This window comes from Pelophylax lessonae (genome assembly GCF_965119305.1).
Source record: "Pelophylax lessonae genome assembly, chromosome: 5".
Classification (NCBI taxonomy): domain Eukaryota; kingdom Metazoa; phylum Chordata; class Amphibia; order Anura; family Ranidae; genus Pelophylax; species Pelophylax lessonae.
In genome coordinates, this window is record NC_138772.1 from 276198229 (window position 1) to 276210847 (window position 12619).

Consider the following 12619-nt stretch of genomic DNA (forward strand, 5'->3'; position numbering starts at 1 on the left):
ATTCTGCAGAAAACTTACTTAGAAGCTACTCTTTACCAGGGATTTGTAGGAAAAAATTGTCAGTTAGCAATTTCCAAAAATACAGATGATATTTCTTAAAATAATAGATCGTTTCATGAGGTTTTTTTCGAAATGTTTATTTTCAGTTTTTCACTACCAAATATGGTTAATTGATGTTGAATTCAGTTTTAACTGTATATTATTAGTAGAACATTCAATTACACCTATTTATTCCCATGCATGAATTTAATGTAATGCCCATATCTAGAGTTCAAAAACTACTAGACATGCTAAGACCAAGTTGAGTTGAACCAGTTATTTTCCAGCATTTCATACATATATCTTAAGCAAACAGAGAAAACATACAATTTCAGTGCTCACTCATTTAATGTTAACTTCCAAGTCTACTTTGATCCTTGCTCTAATCTGAATTTTATGTCACCATAATTCAGTTTCACCATAAGTTTTCCTGTGCTTCATCACACAATGTGCTATTTGCCTGGATCAGTGGTGGTCAACTTGAAAATTAGAGTATCTCAAGTGTGGCCCCCAAAACTTTGAGAGGGCTGTACAAAAGCATTGCATTTTTGATTGTTGAGGTGTATTGCATCAAGTTATAATGCCTATTCAAAATGATCTGGCTGTAATGCACCTTGTGCTTGAAAATTTTAGTCCTGCTGCATTATTTACAAGGTACTGCAATGCACACCGCAGAGAAAGTGGAAATAAAATAAGCCCCATCATTGTTGTCAGTGGCAGTAATAGTAACATCCAACAATGAAATCAGTGGATGCAGTAATAACCCCCAGTATTGGTGCCATTGGATGCAATAATAACCCCCGACATCAGTTTCAATGGCCACAGTAATGACCCCCAGCATTGGTGTCAGTGGAATTACTATTAACCCCATTGATGGTCAATAGCAGTGCTGGTAATCCTCAACTGTAGTGCTTTATACCATCTCTACATTACCCCCCCCCCCCACCTCCAATTGGTTGTTCGTGTCAGTGTCTTTAACCTCCCATTGATCAGTAAAACCTCACACTTCTAACCTTACCCTTCTAAGTGGCAGTAAAATGTAACCCCCCCCAGCATTGGTGTTCACTTACCTGATAAAACTCTACCACCCCACTCTCTATCTGTCCCCAGGGCAACAGATATTGGGAGCAGAGATCACTCTGCCTCACAATAGTGTCTTTCTTTCAGTGCCTGGTGCTGGAATGCAGACAGCATTCCAGCCCCTTGCACCTTACTGCTACTCTGCTGACCTCTGGTGCTCAGTAGGTGGCAGACTGCATGCTGAGGGTGGGTAGGCCACATATTGGGCACCATGACCTGCAGTCTAGTTGTCATAGCAATGTAAAAATGATGTCACATATTTTCATAGGGGACCTGGTACAGAAGGTATTCCTCCCAGAGAAGCAAGCGACAGACTGCAAGTTTTCCAGGCAAAGTTTGATGAACTTTGGAGGAAGTATGTTACTTTTTCTGGAGGAGAAGAACTTTTTGGCCTGCCAATAACAGGTAGTATTTTAAAACGTTATAGCCTAATCCAAAAACAGCAGTGCTTAAACACAATGCAAATTGATATCCGTAGCAAAATTCTTGACGAAAATACATTTTGTTGAATTTCAGAATACTCTGAACTACAAAGGATTAAACGTGAACTCTCATTACTTCAGAAACTCTACGGCCTTTATAATGCTGTTATAGATAGTATTAATGGGTATTATGAAATCCTCTGGACTGATCTGGATATTGAGAAAATCAATAATGAGCTGCTGGACTTTCAAAATAGGTCTGTATTTTTTCTAATTGTTCTAAGAATTATAACTTAAAATTAGCTATTGCTTTCACATACAGCTTCACCCACTGAAAAGATAATCATCGTATACTTTAGCTTTCTAGTGCTGTTTTTTTTTCCCCTACAAATATAGTTGTTTTGAGGTAAGAAGAATCAGTAGAACAAGTGAGGATGGTATAAACAATACAGTGATATACAAAAAGATATAGTGATCGGTACAGTGCATTGGGTCAGAATAGCTTAGGCAATGACATCATAGCATATAGTATCAAAAAATACAATGACACTGGTATGCATTTACAGGCGGGTGGTATGTATAGCTAAATCAAGATCATCAGTAAGGTCTCAGGATCTTAGCGAGAGGCAAGGAAATGGGGAAGGTGGGGGGGGAGGGGGAGGAATGAGAGGGATGGTGAGGGTAAATAGGAGAAATAGGGGAGGATAGGAGGGAAAGGAAGAAGGAGGAGGCGGGAATGAAGGGGAGAGAATGGGTTCTGGGGGACCAGGACAAGAGGGGTATGCCAAAAACACCTCCACATATAATAAAGCAGATGCTGAGTTCCATGCCCCAGAAGTCTATGCACACTGTCCTTTTGTCAAATTTCTTAGGGCAATTACGACTTTCATAGATGAGTTTGTACAATGGTAATACTGCATTAATGGCTGCACACCAGAAGGATACAGTAGGAGGTACATGCCATTTCCACTTAAGAAGTATCTCCCTCCGGACATGAAAGGAGCAAAAACAACCAACAATTTAAAACCAAGACCCAGCTCTGCACCATCCAGCACCCCCAAGAGCAGCACCTTGTGGTCTAAACTTAGTGCTAGGTCATATGTTTCGGTAATAACTTTCAAAATGGACGCTCAAAGACCCTGAAGTTTATGGCAAGTCCAGACCATACAGTATGATGGAAGGTACCCTCATCTGTGTGCTGGTTTACTAAAACTGGACCTCATCATACCCTCCAATGAAAAAGGTATTTCTGTGCAGCATTTCTTTCAATGTCAGTCAATATAGAACAGTTTAGTAGCACCCTTTAAAAATTCTGTCAAATCTCTGATAGCTGGTAGCAGAGTAGGGGCTTAAACAGTAACACTATTTTTCTTTAAACATTTACATCCATCATTTCTACACAAGCCTTTTTGTAATTCAGTGTTATCTAAAACTGCAGCTATCTCAGATTTACAAAAAAGGGAAAAAATTGGAACGTGAAGTGTTTATATAAGGGTCTTCTGTACTCCAATCATAGGCGTGGGCACAGGGTGTGCCCAGGCACACCCTAATCACCCTGTGTGGCATAGATTCCCCGTGTTTAAACCCCTGATATCTCACCAAAACCCCCTAAAGGGGCTCCTAAAAAATTTGTAAAAACAAAATAAATCTGTAAAGAATAATAAAGAATAAATTAATACAAATAAAAACCACCAATCTCTGCCCTACTGATGCCTCCGCTGCTCTACTGACACTGTTGGTATATATATATATATATATATATATATATATATACAGATTCACACACACATATGTGTTTGAGCTTTGAGGTTCACACCCTAATGCTAGATAGGCTGTGCACACCTATGACTCCATAAAATGTAATTTCCTGATCATCATATCACAATCCTCCCATTCAGCACTCAGAGACAGGGAGTAGAAAACGAATGCAGGAAGTAGGAAGAGAGTCCAATTCATATGTAATTTTCAATACAAATTACAGCAGGTAGTCATTTACAATGAAGTTTAATAATATCCTTGTAATCTATGTAAGTGACCAGGAGATGGCTATTTGTCTTCTTAGCAAAGTCTGTGTTGATGGACTTTTGTTAGGATCCTTTTTTAAGTCATTAGGAATAAAAAAGGAGCATGAAGCTGGTTGATGCAACTTTGAAGGAGGTTAAAAGCATGTTTATGTCAAATTCAACAGAATGTATTTGAAAGCAAGTTGCATTTGCCCATCCACACAAGACTAATCCAATGACACAGGTTCTTAAATTCAAAAGCACATCCATAATAATTGCTTTTTTATTTAGACTGTGCATTATTTTAACATGAATTTTGTCAAAATTCTAAAACAGATAAAGAGAACATAGCAATGCCAGAAAGCAGCATAAAGAAATAGTAAAACATAGGCAAAATCTGATAATCAAATGTGTTAAAATAAAGAAACAATTAAACTACTTTTATGAAATTCCTTCTCCGGCTTCTGTAATTAAAAACAGGAGAAAGATCTATAAACTGGTCAAATGCAAAAACATAAATTTGCCTGGATTTACTTTCTCTTCTATGACAACGTTTTATTAGACAGCATAATACAAAGTTAAAATTTTACAAAAGTTTGGAAAGAATGAGCAGGTTTGTTATAGCAGTTTAGGCAAAAAACATTGACATTGAGGTGCAGTGAAAAATAGCGTGCAGTGAATAAATAATAATTACAGTATATAACAAAATAGACGACTGCTTGTACACAGGAGTTACAATTTTTTACGTGTACAATTAGGCACCCCTGCATAGAGCTGCTGCTCTAGCTGCCTAAAATAGATGCCTGCACTACAAATCAACACTACATGCCTTAGCTGTTGCATTGTGTAAAATAAGTATCCTCAAAAGTAGTTTTGCTACAAGATTAGTAAGCTGCAAAGATGAATCATTCTGCAACAAAATTGTTGGATTAGCTATAAAGTTACTGTTTCATCAACAGCAATTTTTTATTTATTTTAATGGTGGGAAAACCACAAATCCCAATGCTGATTCAGGCATTTTGGTAAACTCTCAGTGAACTGTGGCATCCATAAAAAAAAAATTCTGCTGCAGCATTTAACCACTTAAGGAGCGGAAGGTTTTATCCCGTATAGGCCAGGCCATTTTTTGCGATACGGCACTGCATTACTTTAACTGACAACTGCGCAGTAATGCCACGTTGTACCCAAATACAATTGATATCCTTTTTTCCCCACAAATAGAACTTTCTTTTGGCGATATTTGATCACCTCTGTGATTTTTATTTTTGGGATATATAAAAAAAAGAGCGACAATCATGAAAAAAAAATATATATATATATTTGACTTTCTGATATAAAACATACCCAATAAAATAAACATCTAATTTTTTCATCATTTTAGGCCAATTTGTATTCTGCTACATATTTTTGGTTAGAAAAATCACAATAGGTGTATATTGATTGGTTTGCGCAAACATTATCACGTCTATAAACAAGGGGAATGATTTATGTAATTTTTATTTATTTTATTTTTTTTACTAGTAATAGTAGCGATCAGTGATTTTTAGCGGGACATTGCCGTGGACGGATTGGACACTTAACTGACACTTTTGGGGGAGAACAGTGACATTACTACAGTAATTGGTGCTAAAAATATGTTAAAGAGTTAAGGGGTTAAAGGGTGTATCCCACTGTCCCTAGGGGATGCTTTCTAACTGTGTGGGGGATGGACTTGCTGGATGAACACGGATCCCTGTGTTCCTCACTGACAGAATTGCGGTCTGCCGTGTTTACATCTGTAGACCGCCATTCTGTCTCCATGGAGAACGATCGCGGGTGTCGGTGGACATTGCATCCACTGGACCTGCTGATTTGTTACCTCTGCGGCCAATCAGCACGTGCGTGCGCCCCCACTAGCTGTCTTTCAAAGCGAGGTACAGGTAGGTTGTTTTGCCGGACAGAGCTGACCTGCCGTAATATAAGTACAGCGTCTGGTCGCAAAAGTGGTTAAAGTAGGATTCCTGACTACTCTTAAAAATGCTCCCTTCTAAGGCTAGGTTCAAACTGGTGTGCTGTAGTTTAACTGCAATGCCATTAATGCATGTTTTACATGCAGTTTTAGGTGCATTATAGGCGCATGTTGCATCTTATATATACTTTCAGAAAAAGCATGGTCTAGTAGAAGTCAATGGGAGCTCACCTAAAATGGTATGTATACAATCATGCTGCGCCCAAACCAAAGCACACCATTGTGAACCTGGGTTAACACCTATTCTGGCTAACCAGTGTAAAAAATATCTGTATATTTACCTATTTTTAGGCCGCTCTGGTCTGGTCATGCGATCTGCCTTCCCTCTGTCAGCCAGTGGTGCTGCAGGGGAGAGGAGGGAGCACTGACAACAGATGAGACATGGGAATCTATGGGTGATGTTACAGCTCCCAGGAATTCGAGATGTTCAAGTGCTCTCGCCTCTCCCCTGCAGCTGGCGCTGGCTGCAACAGGGGAGATCACTTGACCAGACCAGAGCAGCCTGAAAAAATGTAAATATACATATCTTTCTTAAACAGATTAGTCACAAGAGGTGTCGGCTAAGTATTTTTGGTGCTAATTAAATGTATAGAATTTGTTAATGATAACAAGAGAAGTAGAACTTAAATCCCTTGCAGCCAGCAACAATAGACCCCCCAGCAACAATAGGTCCTCCCCAGCAACAATAGACCCCCCCAGCAGAAAAAGTCCCCCCAGTAACAATTGATCCACCCCGGCAGCAATAGAACCGCCTACAGCAACACTACAGTACATCCTCAGCAATAGATCCCCCATCAGCTAGAATCAATAGACCCTTTAGTAGCCAGAAAAAATAGACCCGCTCCCTCACTTTAGGACCAACATACTTCTAAAGCCCCGTACACACGTACTGATCATCGGCCGAACGATCGGCCGTCTTTTGTCCAGGGCTGTCGTGTCTGTTGAAAACTGCAAAAGACTGCACACGAATTTTGTCGGCCAACAACAGCCGACTGCAGAAGTGATGTCATGTGATGGTTAACTTTCCTTGTCTTTTTTCTTTTCTGAGCATGCCCAGTCTTGCTAATCTGCTGTCTGTCGGCCGAAATCTGTACTGACTGGCGAACAATCGGCCGTCCTGGTGACGGCCAACAAATATTTTAAAGTCTGCACGACAGATTCTGTTCGGCCGAAAATGCGCTGTCGGCTGTCGGAAGCATCATACTAACAAGCCTACAATCGGCCGATCGTTCGGCGGCCGAATATTTACGGCCTACGATCGGTACGTGTGTTACGGGGCTTTATTCATCAGTCAGTGTGTGTAGGGGTAGTGATTAAATTGTAACCATTTTTTTTACTGCAGTGAGCTACAGAGATGGACACAGGCAGCAAAGAGGAGCTAGAACAGGACTGTTTTCCTCCTTTTCAGGCAAAGGACATATCACTCCACCAGGGACTAACTGAGCTGGCCTGAAACTATAACTCAAGTGTTGGCAAGTCTCTATGGCGGCTGCTGTCTGAGGGTGCTAGGAGACATTTTAGTGTGACAATCTGCATGCCCAGGCACCCATTGCCAATACATTCAGAGCTGGAGGTGCCATTATTGTGTATGGCTACATTCTGTTCAAATCACTCCCTGAATTTAAAGCACAAATTTAAAACTGTGAAATTGAGTTGAGTTGCTTTTTTCTCTTGTATTTCTGTCTTATCTTTTAGGAAGACATATTTTCTAATTATTAGTGCATAAAGAGTATTGGATAATTTGTGTATTGATTATGTAATGATTGTGTATTAAAATCAATGAAACAATATTGCTCTCTCCTGAAGTTTCACAAGAACAAAGTTTTTATGAACTATTGCTAGTCTGTGGTGTTTGCATGTCAAAAATAATACTTACATAACTCATGTTACCTCACTGCTTTGCCTTTAGAATTCGTAAGCTGCCCAAAGCACTAAAGGAGTGGCAAGCATTCAATGATTTGAAGACGGAGATTGACGATTTTAGTGAGAGTTGTCCTCTGCTTGAAATGATGTCAAATAAAGTAAGACTATTATTTTTGCATTAAATGCTGACATTTCATAGGTTCAGTTTTCCGAAAAAAAGAAATGTTTCTGTTGTAGATGGAGTCTGTTGCATACTTTAATTTCTTGGACTCACGTGGTGAGATCTCACTACCTAAATCATTGTCTTTTAGGTGTACTTGCCCACCTTGGAGGGGAGGTTCCTGCTCCTGTTGCTACATTTTCTATAATATAAAATACATTAAAGGTCCAGCAGTGAGGACTTTTTTCTAAATATGACAGGTTTAGTGTCTTGAGAGGAGGTGTCCCACTCCAGAATCTGAAATATTTAATTGATCCACCTAAGGCCTGGAAGGTTTTACCCCCTAATAACCAGGCCATTTTTTGCTATACGGCACTGTGTTACTTTAACCAGTTCTGGACCGAAAGGATTTGCCCCCTTAATGACCAGGCCATTTTTTGCGATTCGGCACTGTGTTACTTTAACATAAAATTGCCCTGTCGTGCAACGCTGTACCAAAATAACATTGATGTCCTTTTTTTCACACAAATTGAACGTTCTTTTGGTGGTATTTGATCACCTGTGCGATTTTTATTTTTTGGGCTATAAACAAACAACGAGCGACATTTAAAAAAAAAAAAAACAATATTTTTCACTTTCTGCTATATAACATTCCCCCCCCCCCCCCCAAAAAAAAATAACATTAAAAATCAAAAATTTTCATCCTTTTAGACCAATTTGCATTCTGCTACATATTTTTGGTAAAAGAAATCACAATTGATTTTCATTGGACCCCTAGCTTACATTTTGACACCTTTGAGGGGACTAAGGACACTACTACAGTAATAAGTGCTAAAAATATGCACTGTTACTGTAATAATGACATTGGCAGGGAAGGGGTTATCCTAGGGGTGATCAAAGGGTTAAGTGTGAGCCTAGGGGAGTGTTTCTTAACTGTATGGAAGATGGGCTTGTGAAATGACCACAGAGACCTGTGATCCTATATAGAAGGATCACAGGCACTTTGTGATCATTTCAGAGAGAAGAACAGTCAGCTGTGTTTACAACAGCTGAGTGTCCTTCTCTCTCAGCGGGGAGTGATCGTGGGTGGCCGGCGGCAATCGCGGCCGCCGGCCCCGTGCTTTTGGCATCCCCGCTGCCTAGGCCATCAGTTCACGCAGGAGAGGCTGCTTGCCGCAGTAAATCTGCGGAGGGCGGTCTTAATGTGGTTAACTGACAATTGCATGGTCGTACAATGTTGTCCTTTTTTTTTTTTTTTCCACAAATAGAGCTTTCTTTTGGTGGTATTTGATCACCTTACTTTCTGCTAAAAAACAATTAAAAAATCAAATGTTTTCATCAATTTAGGCCAATATGTATTACATATTTACATAGTCACATAGTAGTTGAGGTTGAATAAAGACAACAGTCCATCCAGTTCAACGTGTGTAGACATGTGTGGACGTATTCATTTCCCATACCCCTGAATGTTTTGATCTTGGAGCTGTATGTCCAAGAGTCTTTTAAAAGTAGCCATACTCCCCGCAGTTACTACCATTTGTGGAAGAGAGTTCCACAATCTTATTGTCCTTACTGTAAAAAACCCCGTGCGTAGCCTAAGGTTAAATCGCTTCTCCTTTAGTCGCATTATATGGCCTCGTGTCCTCTTACATTTCTTGCGACTGAATAGTTTTTTTCTATGCTGAGATCACCATTGAGGTATTTGTAAATCGCTATCATGTCCCCTCTCAGGCGTCTCTTCTCTAGGGAGAATAAATTGAGCGCTTGTAAACGCTCCTCATAATTTAGGTCCTCCAATCCCCTAACTAGCTTAGTTGCCCTTCTTTGGACTCTTTCCAGTTCCACCACATCCTTTCTGAGGATCGGTAACCAGAATTGGACAGAGTACTCAGTGCTAAAAAATATGCACTGTTACTGTACTAATGACACTGGCAGGGAAGGGGTTAACAACCGGGACGATCAAAGGGTTAACCACTTAAGCCCCGGAAGATTTTACCCCCTTCCTGACCAGAGGGTATTTTGCGATTCGGCACTGCGTGACTTTAACGGACAATTGCGCGGTCGTGCGACGCTGTACCTAAACAAATTTGATGTCCTTTTTTTCCCACAAATAGAGCTTTCTTTTGGTGGTATTTGATCACCTGTGCGATTTTTTGATCATGCGCTACAAACAAAAAAAGGGCGCCAATTTTGCAAAAATAACAATATTTTTAACATTTTTTAATATGAAATTCCCCCAAAAAAATGTAAAAATCAAAATTTTTTAACATTTTCGGCCAATTTGTTTTATGCTACATATGTTTGGTAAAAAAAAATCGCAAAAAGCGTATTTTGATTGGTTTGCGCAAAAGTTATCGCGTTTACTAACAAAGGGAAAGATTTTTGTCATTTTTGTTGTTTTTTTTTAACGCGTAATGGCGGCGATCTGCGATTTTTTTTTTGCGGGACTATGACATTGGGGCAGACAGATCAGACCATTGACTGACATTTTTGACACTTTTGGGGTTACCAGTGACATTTCTACAGTAATCAGTGCTATACATATGCACTGTTACTGTAAAATGACACTGGTAGTGAAGGGGTTAACTTTTTTGAGAGGGAGGGGTGGTGTGTGTCCCTAGGGGTGTGATTCTAACTGTGATTGGCTGTGGCTTGAGCTGTAGGAACAGTGATCAACGGTCCTACATAGTAGAACCGTATGATCACTGTTTCTACACAGGGGAGAATGACAGGCGGCTTGTTTACACTAGCCGCCTGCCTTTCTCCCTCTTCACTGACGATCGCCGAGTGACCGGCGGACATCGGGTCCGCCGGTCACATGCGCGGGGGGGTCCGTGACTGCGCGGGAGTGGGAGCGCGCCTCTGGCGGCACGCGCTCGCCCCCCAGAGCCTCATAGGCTAGTGACGTACCCATACGTCACTTTGCCTGTGAAGGGCTGATCGCCGCAGTATATGTACTTGCGGCGGTCGGCAAGTGGTTAAATGTGTGCCTAGGATGCTTTCTAACTGTGTGGGGGTTGTATTCACTGGATGAACACTGAGACCTGTGTTTCTAAATAGGAGGAACATGGGATCCCTGTGTTTATCACTGACAGAACAGCGGTCTGCCGTACTTACATCAGCAGACCGCCATTCTGTCTCCATTGGAAGTGATCGTGGGTACCCAGCAGACATCACGTCCCCTGGACCCGTTGATTGGTGCCCCCTCTAGCCAATCGGCGCGTGCCTCCTGCAGCGCATGCGCGCCCCCCACTATCTACCACAGGAAACTACGTACATGCATGTCGTTTCGCGTAACAGAGCCGACCTGCCACAGTATACCTACGGCGGCTGGTCAGCAACTGGTTAAAAGAACTGTACCATATTTTGTATTCAAGTAGATGAACTGTGCAGTGTTAGTCAATATATTTAGTGTTTTATGTATATGTATTTCAACTATGTGTTTATCTGTTTGACAGAAATTATGCAATACAGCATATTGTTCAGTAATTAGCCAATGAATCATGTGCATAATATTGTACTGGGAAACCAGTTGTTCTAGCCAATGCACTGTTTGGAATTGTTTGTCCAGACTACCACTCATATCCCTGGAAAGGATTACTGATAACGAGAGCAAAAGTGAAAATAAGAGTTTTTACACTGAATTTTTCAAAGCTGCTGTTTTCAAGAGAGCTGTGACATGGGATAGGGAGCAATAGAGAGCTTTAAACAACCTCTATGTATAGGTACTATTAGATGTGATAGCTGGAGCAATTTCATGGTTTCATTTAAAGTTGTAAATAACATAATCTACAGATCTGTTATATACCCTGCATAAATGTCTACCATTACAGCTGCAGGCATCCTCCGTGTGCAGAGTTTAAAATCATTGGGTATCTGAATTATTGGTAACATTTCTTCTTCAGAAATGGTTAAACCAGCAGGTAGAGTTCTATTTCTCTTATTATATGATTATATTAGCTTTCTGTCAGGAACCATAAACCATTTAATGAAATGGCAAAAATACCACCGTTCAGGACCATAGTCAAAAAACAGAAGCCAGGGTTTGGATGCCAGAGAGTGTAATCAGACGATCCAGGATCAGGAAATCAGAAGTAAGCATAGTGTGGAGCAAAATTCAGGAACAGAAAGGGAACAAAGGGAAGTCAGCCAGGTCAAGTCATACACAGGAATACAGGAAGAAATGCACTAAAGAACATAGACCACGCGAGGGCCAGGAGTAAAAGAGCTAAGCTGTTTAAATAGCAAAAAGGGGCTGGCTGTAGGATGGACTAATGATGCAGGTAAATAGTAACCAGATGAGTCAATGTGGTAACAATGAGTGGCCGGTAATTAACTGACAACTGAGCAGCTTCTGAGCAATGAAAGAAAAAGCTACTCATTAAGTAGCAGGAGCCAGCCCTAAAACTTTCTTCTTTGTTGACAGACACCTGTTGTTTACAGAATTTCATAGCTTAAGTTAAGTCTTACCTTATCTGATAATGTATTCTGATTTTTACTCAGGGCAAGATATTTCCGTTATGCAGTATCTTTAGCTAACATATATTGCTCAGTGAATCCTTTGTCATGTATGAAATATTTTTGGGGGAAATTAAAATTCTATATGCTATATACAATATTATATAAACTTAAAAAAATAAATAAAAAATAAATATATATTAATTATATTCCACCCCCTGCCCCAGTGAGTGCTTCTGTGCAGGAATTGCAGGAAAATAACTAAGTCAGATTCCAGTACTTACATCAGTATTTACCAAAACACATTAAATAGTGAGTTAATTAATGTCTATATATCTGTAGTAAAGGATTTTCTTTTGTTTTATGTTTATGCAGATACACTTTAAGTGTCCCTAGATTTCCCGCTAATAGAATTTGTTGCAGATACATCTTTTAGCAAGATTTAATTGATAAAGCTTCCAGCCTTCTGCAAAAGATTCTAAAACAAGTTTTAAGTAGTTCTGTTTCTTCTGACTGAACAATTCATGAAAAGTATTGCTATTAAAAATCACACTTTTTGGAAATCAGAAATGTACCTTATTTCATC

General features: G+C 40.0%; 1 protein-coding gene across 1 annotated transcript in view; it reads left to right on the forward strand.

The window, feature by feature from the left end:
* Positions 1-12619, forward strand: part of LOC309556020 (dynein axonemal heavy chain 5-like) — a 468481-nt gene that overhangs the window by 139122 nt on the left and 316740 nt on the right. Inside the window, exons 31-33 of the mRNA XM_082258288.1 lie at positions 1388-1524; positions 1636-1798; positions 7462-7573. Coding sequence (XP_082114414.1) covers positions 1388-1524; positions 1636-1798; positions 7462-7573 — 412 coding nt within the window. The remainder of the gene's footprint in view (positions 1-1387; positions 1525-1635; positions 1799-7461; positions 7574-12619) is intronic.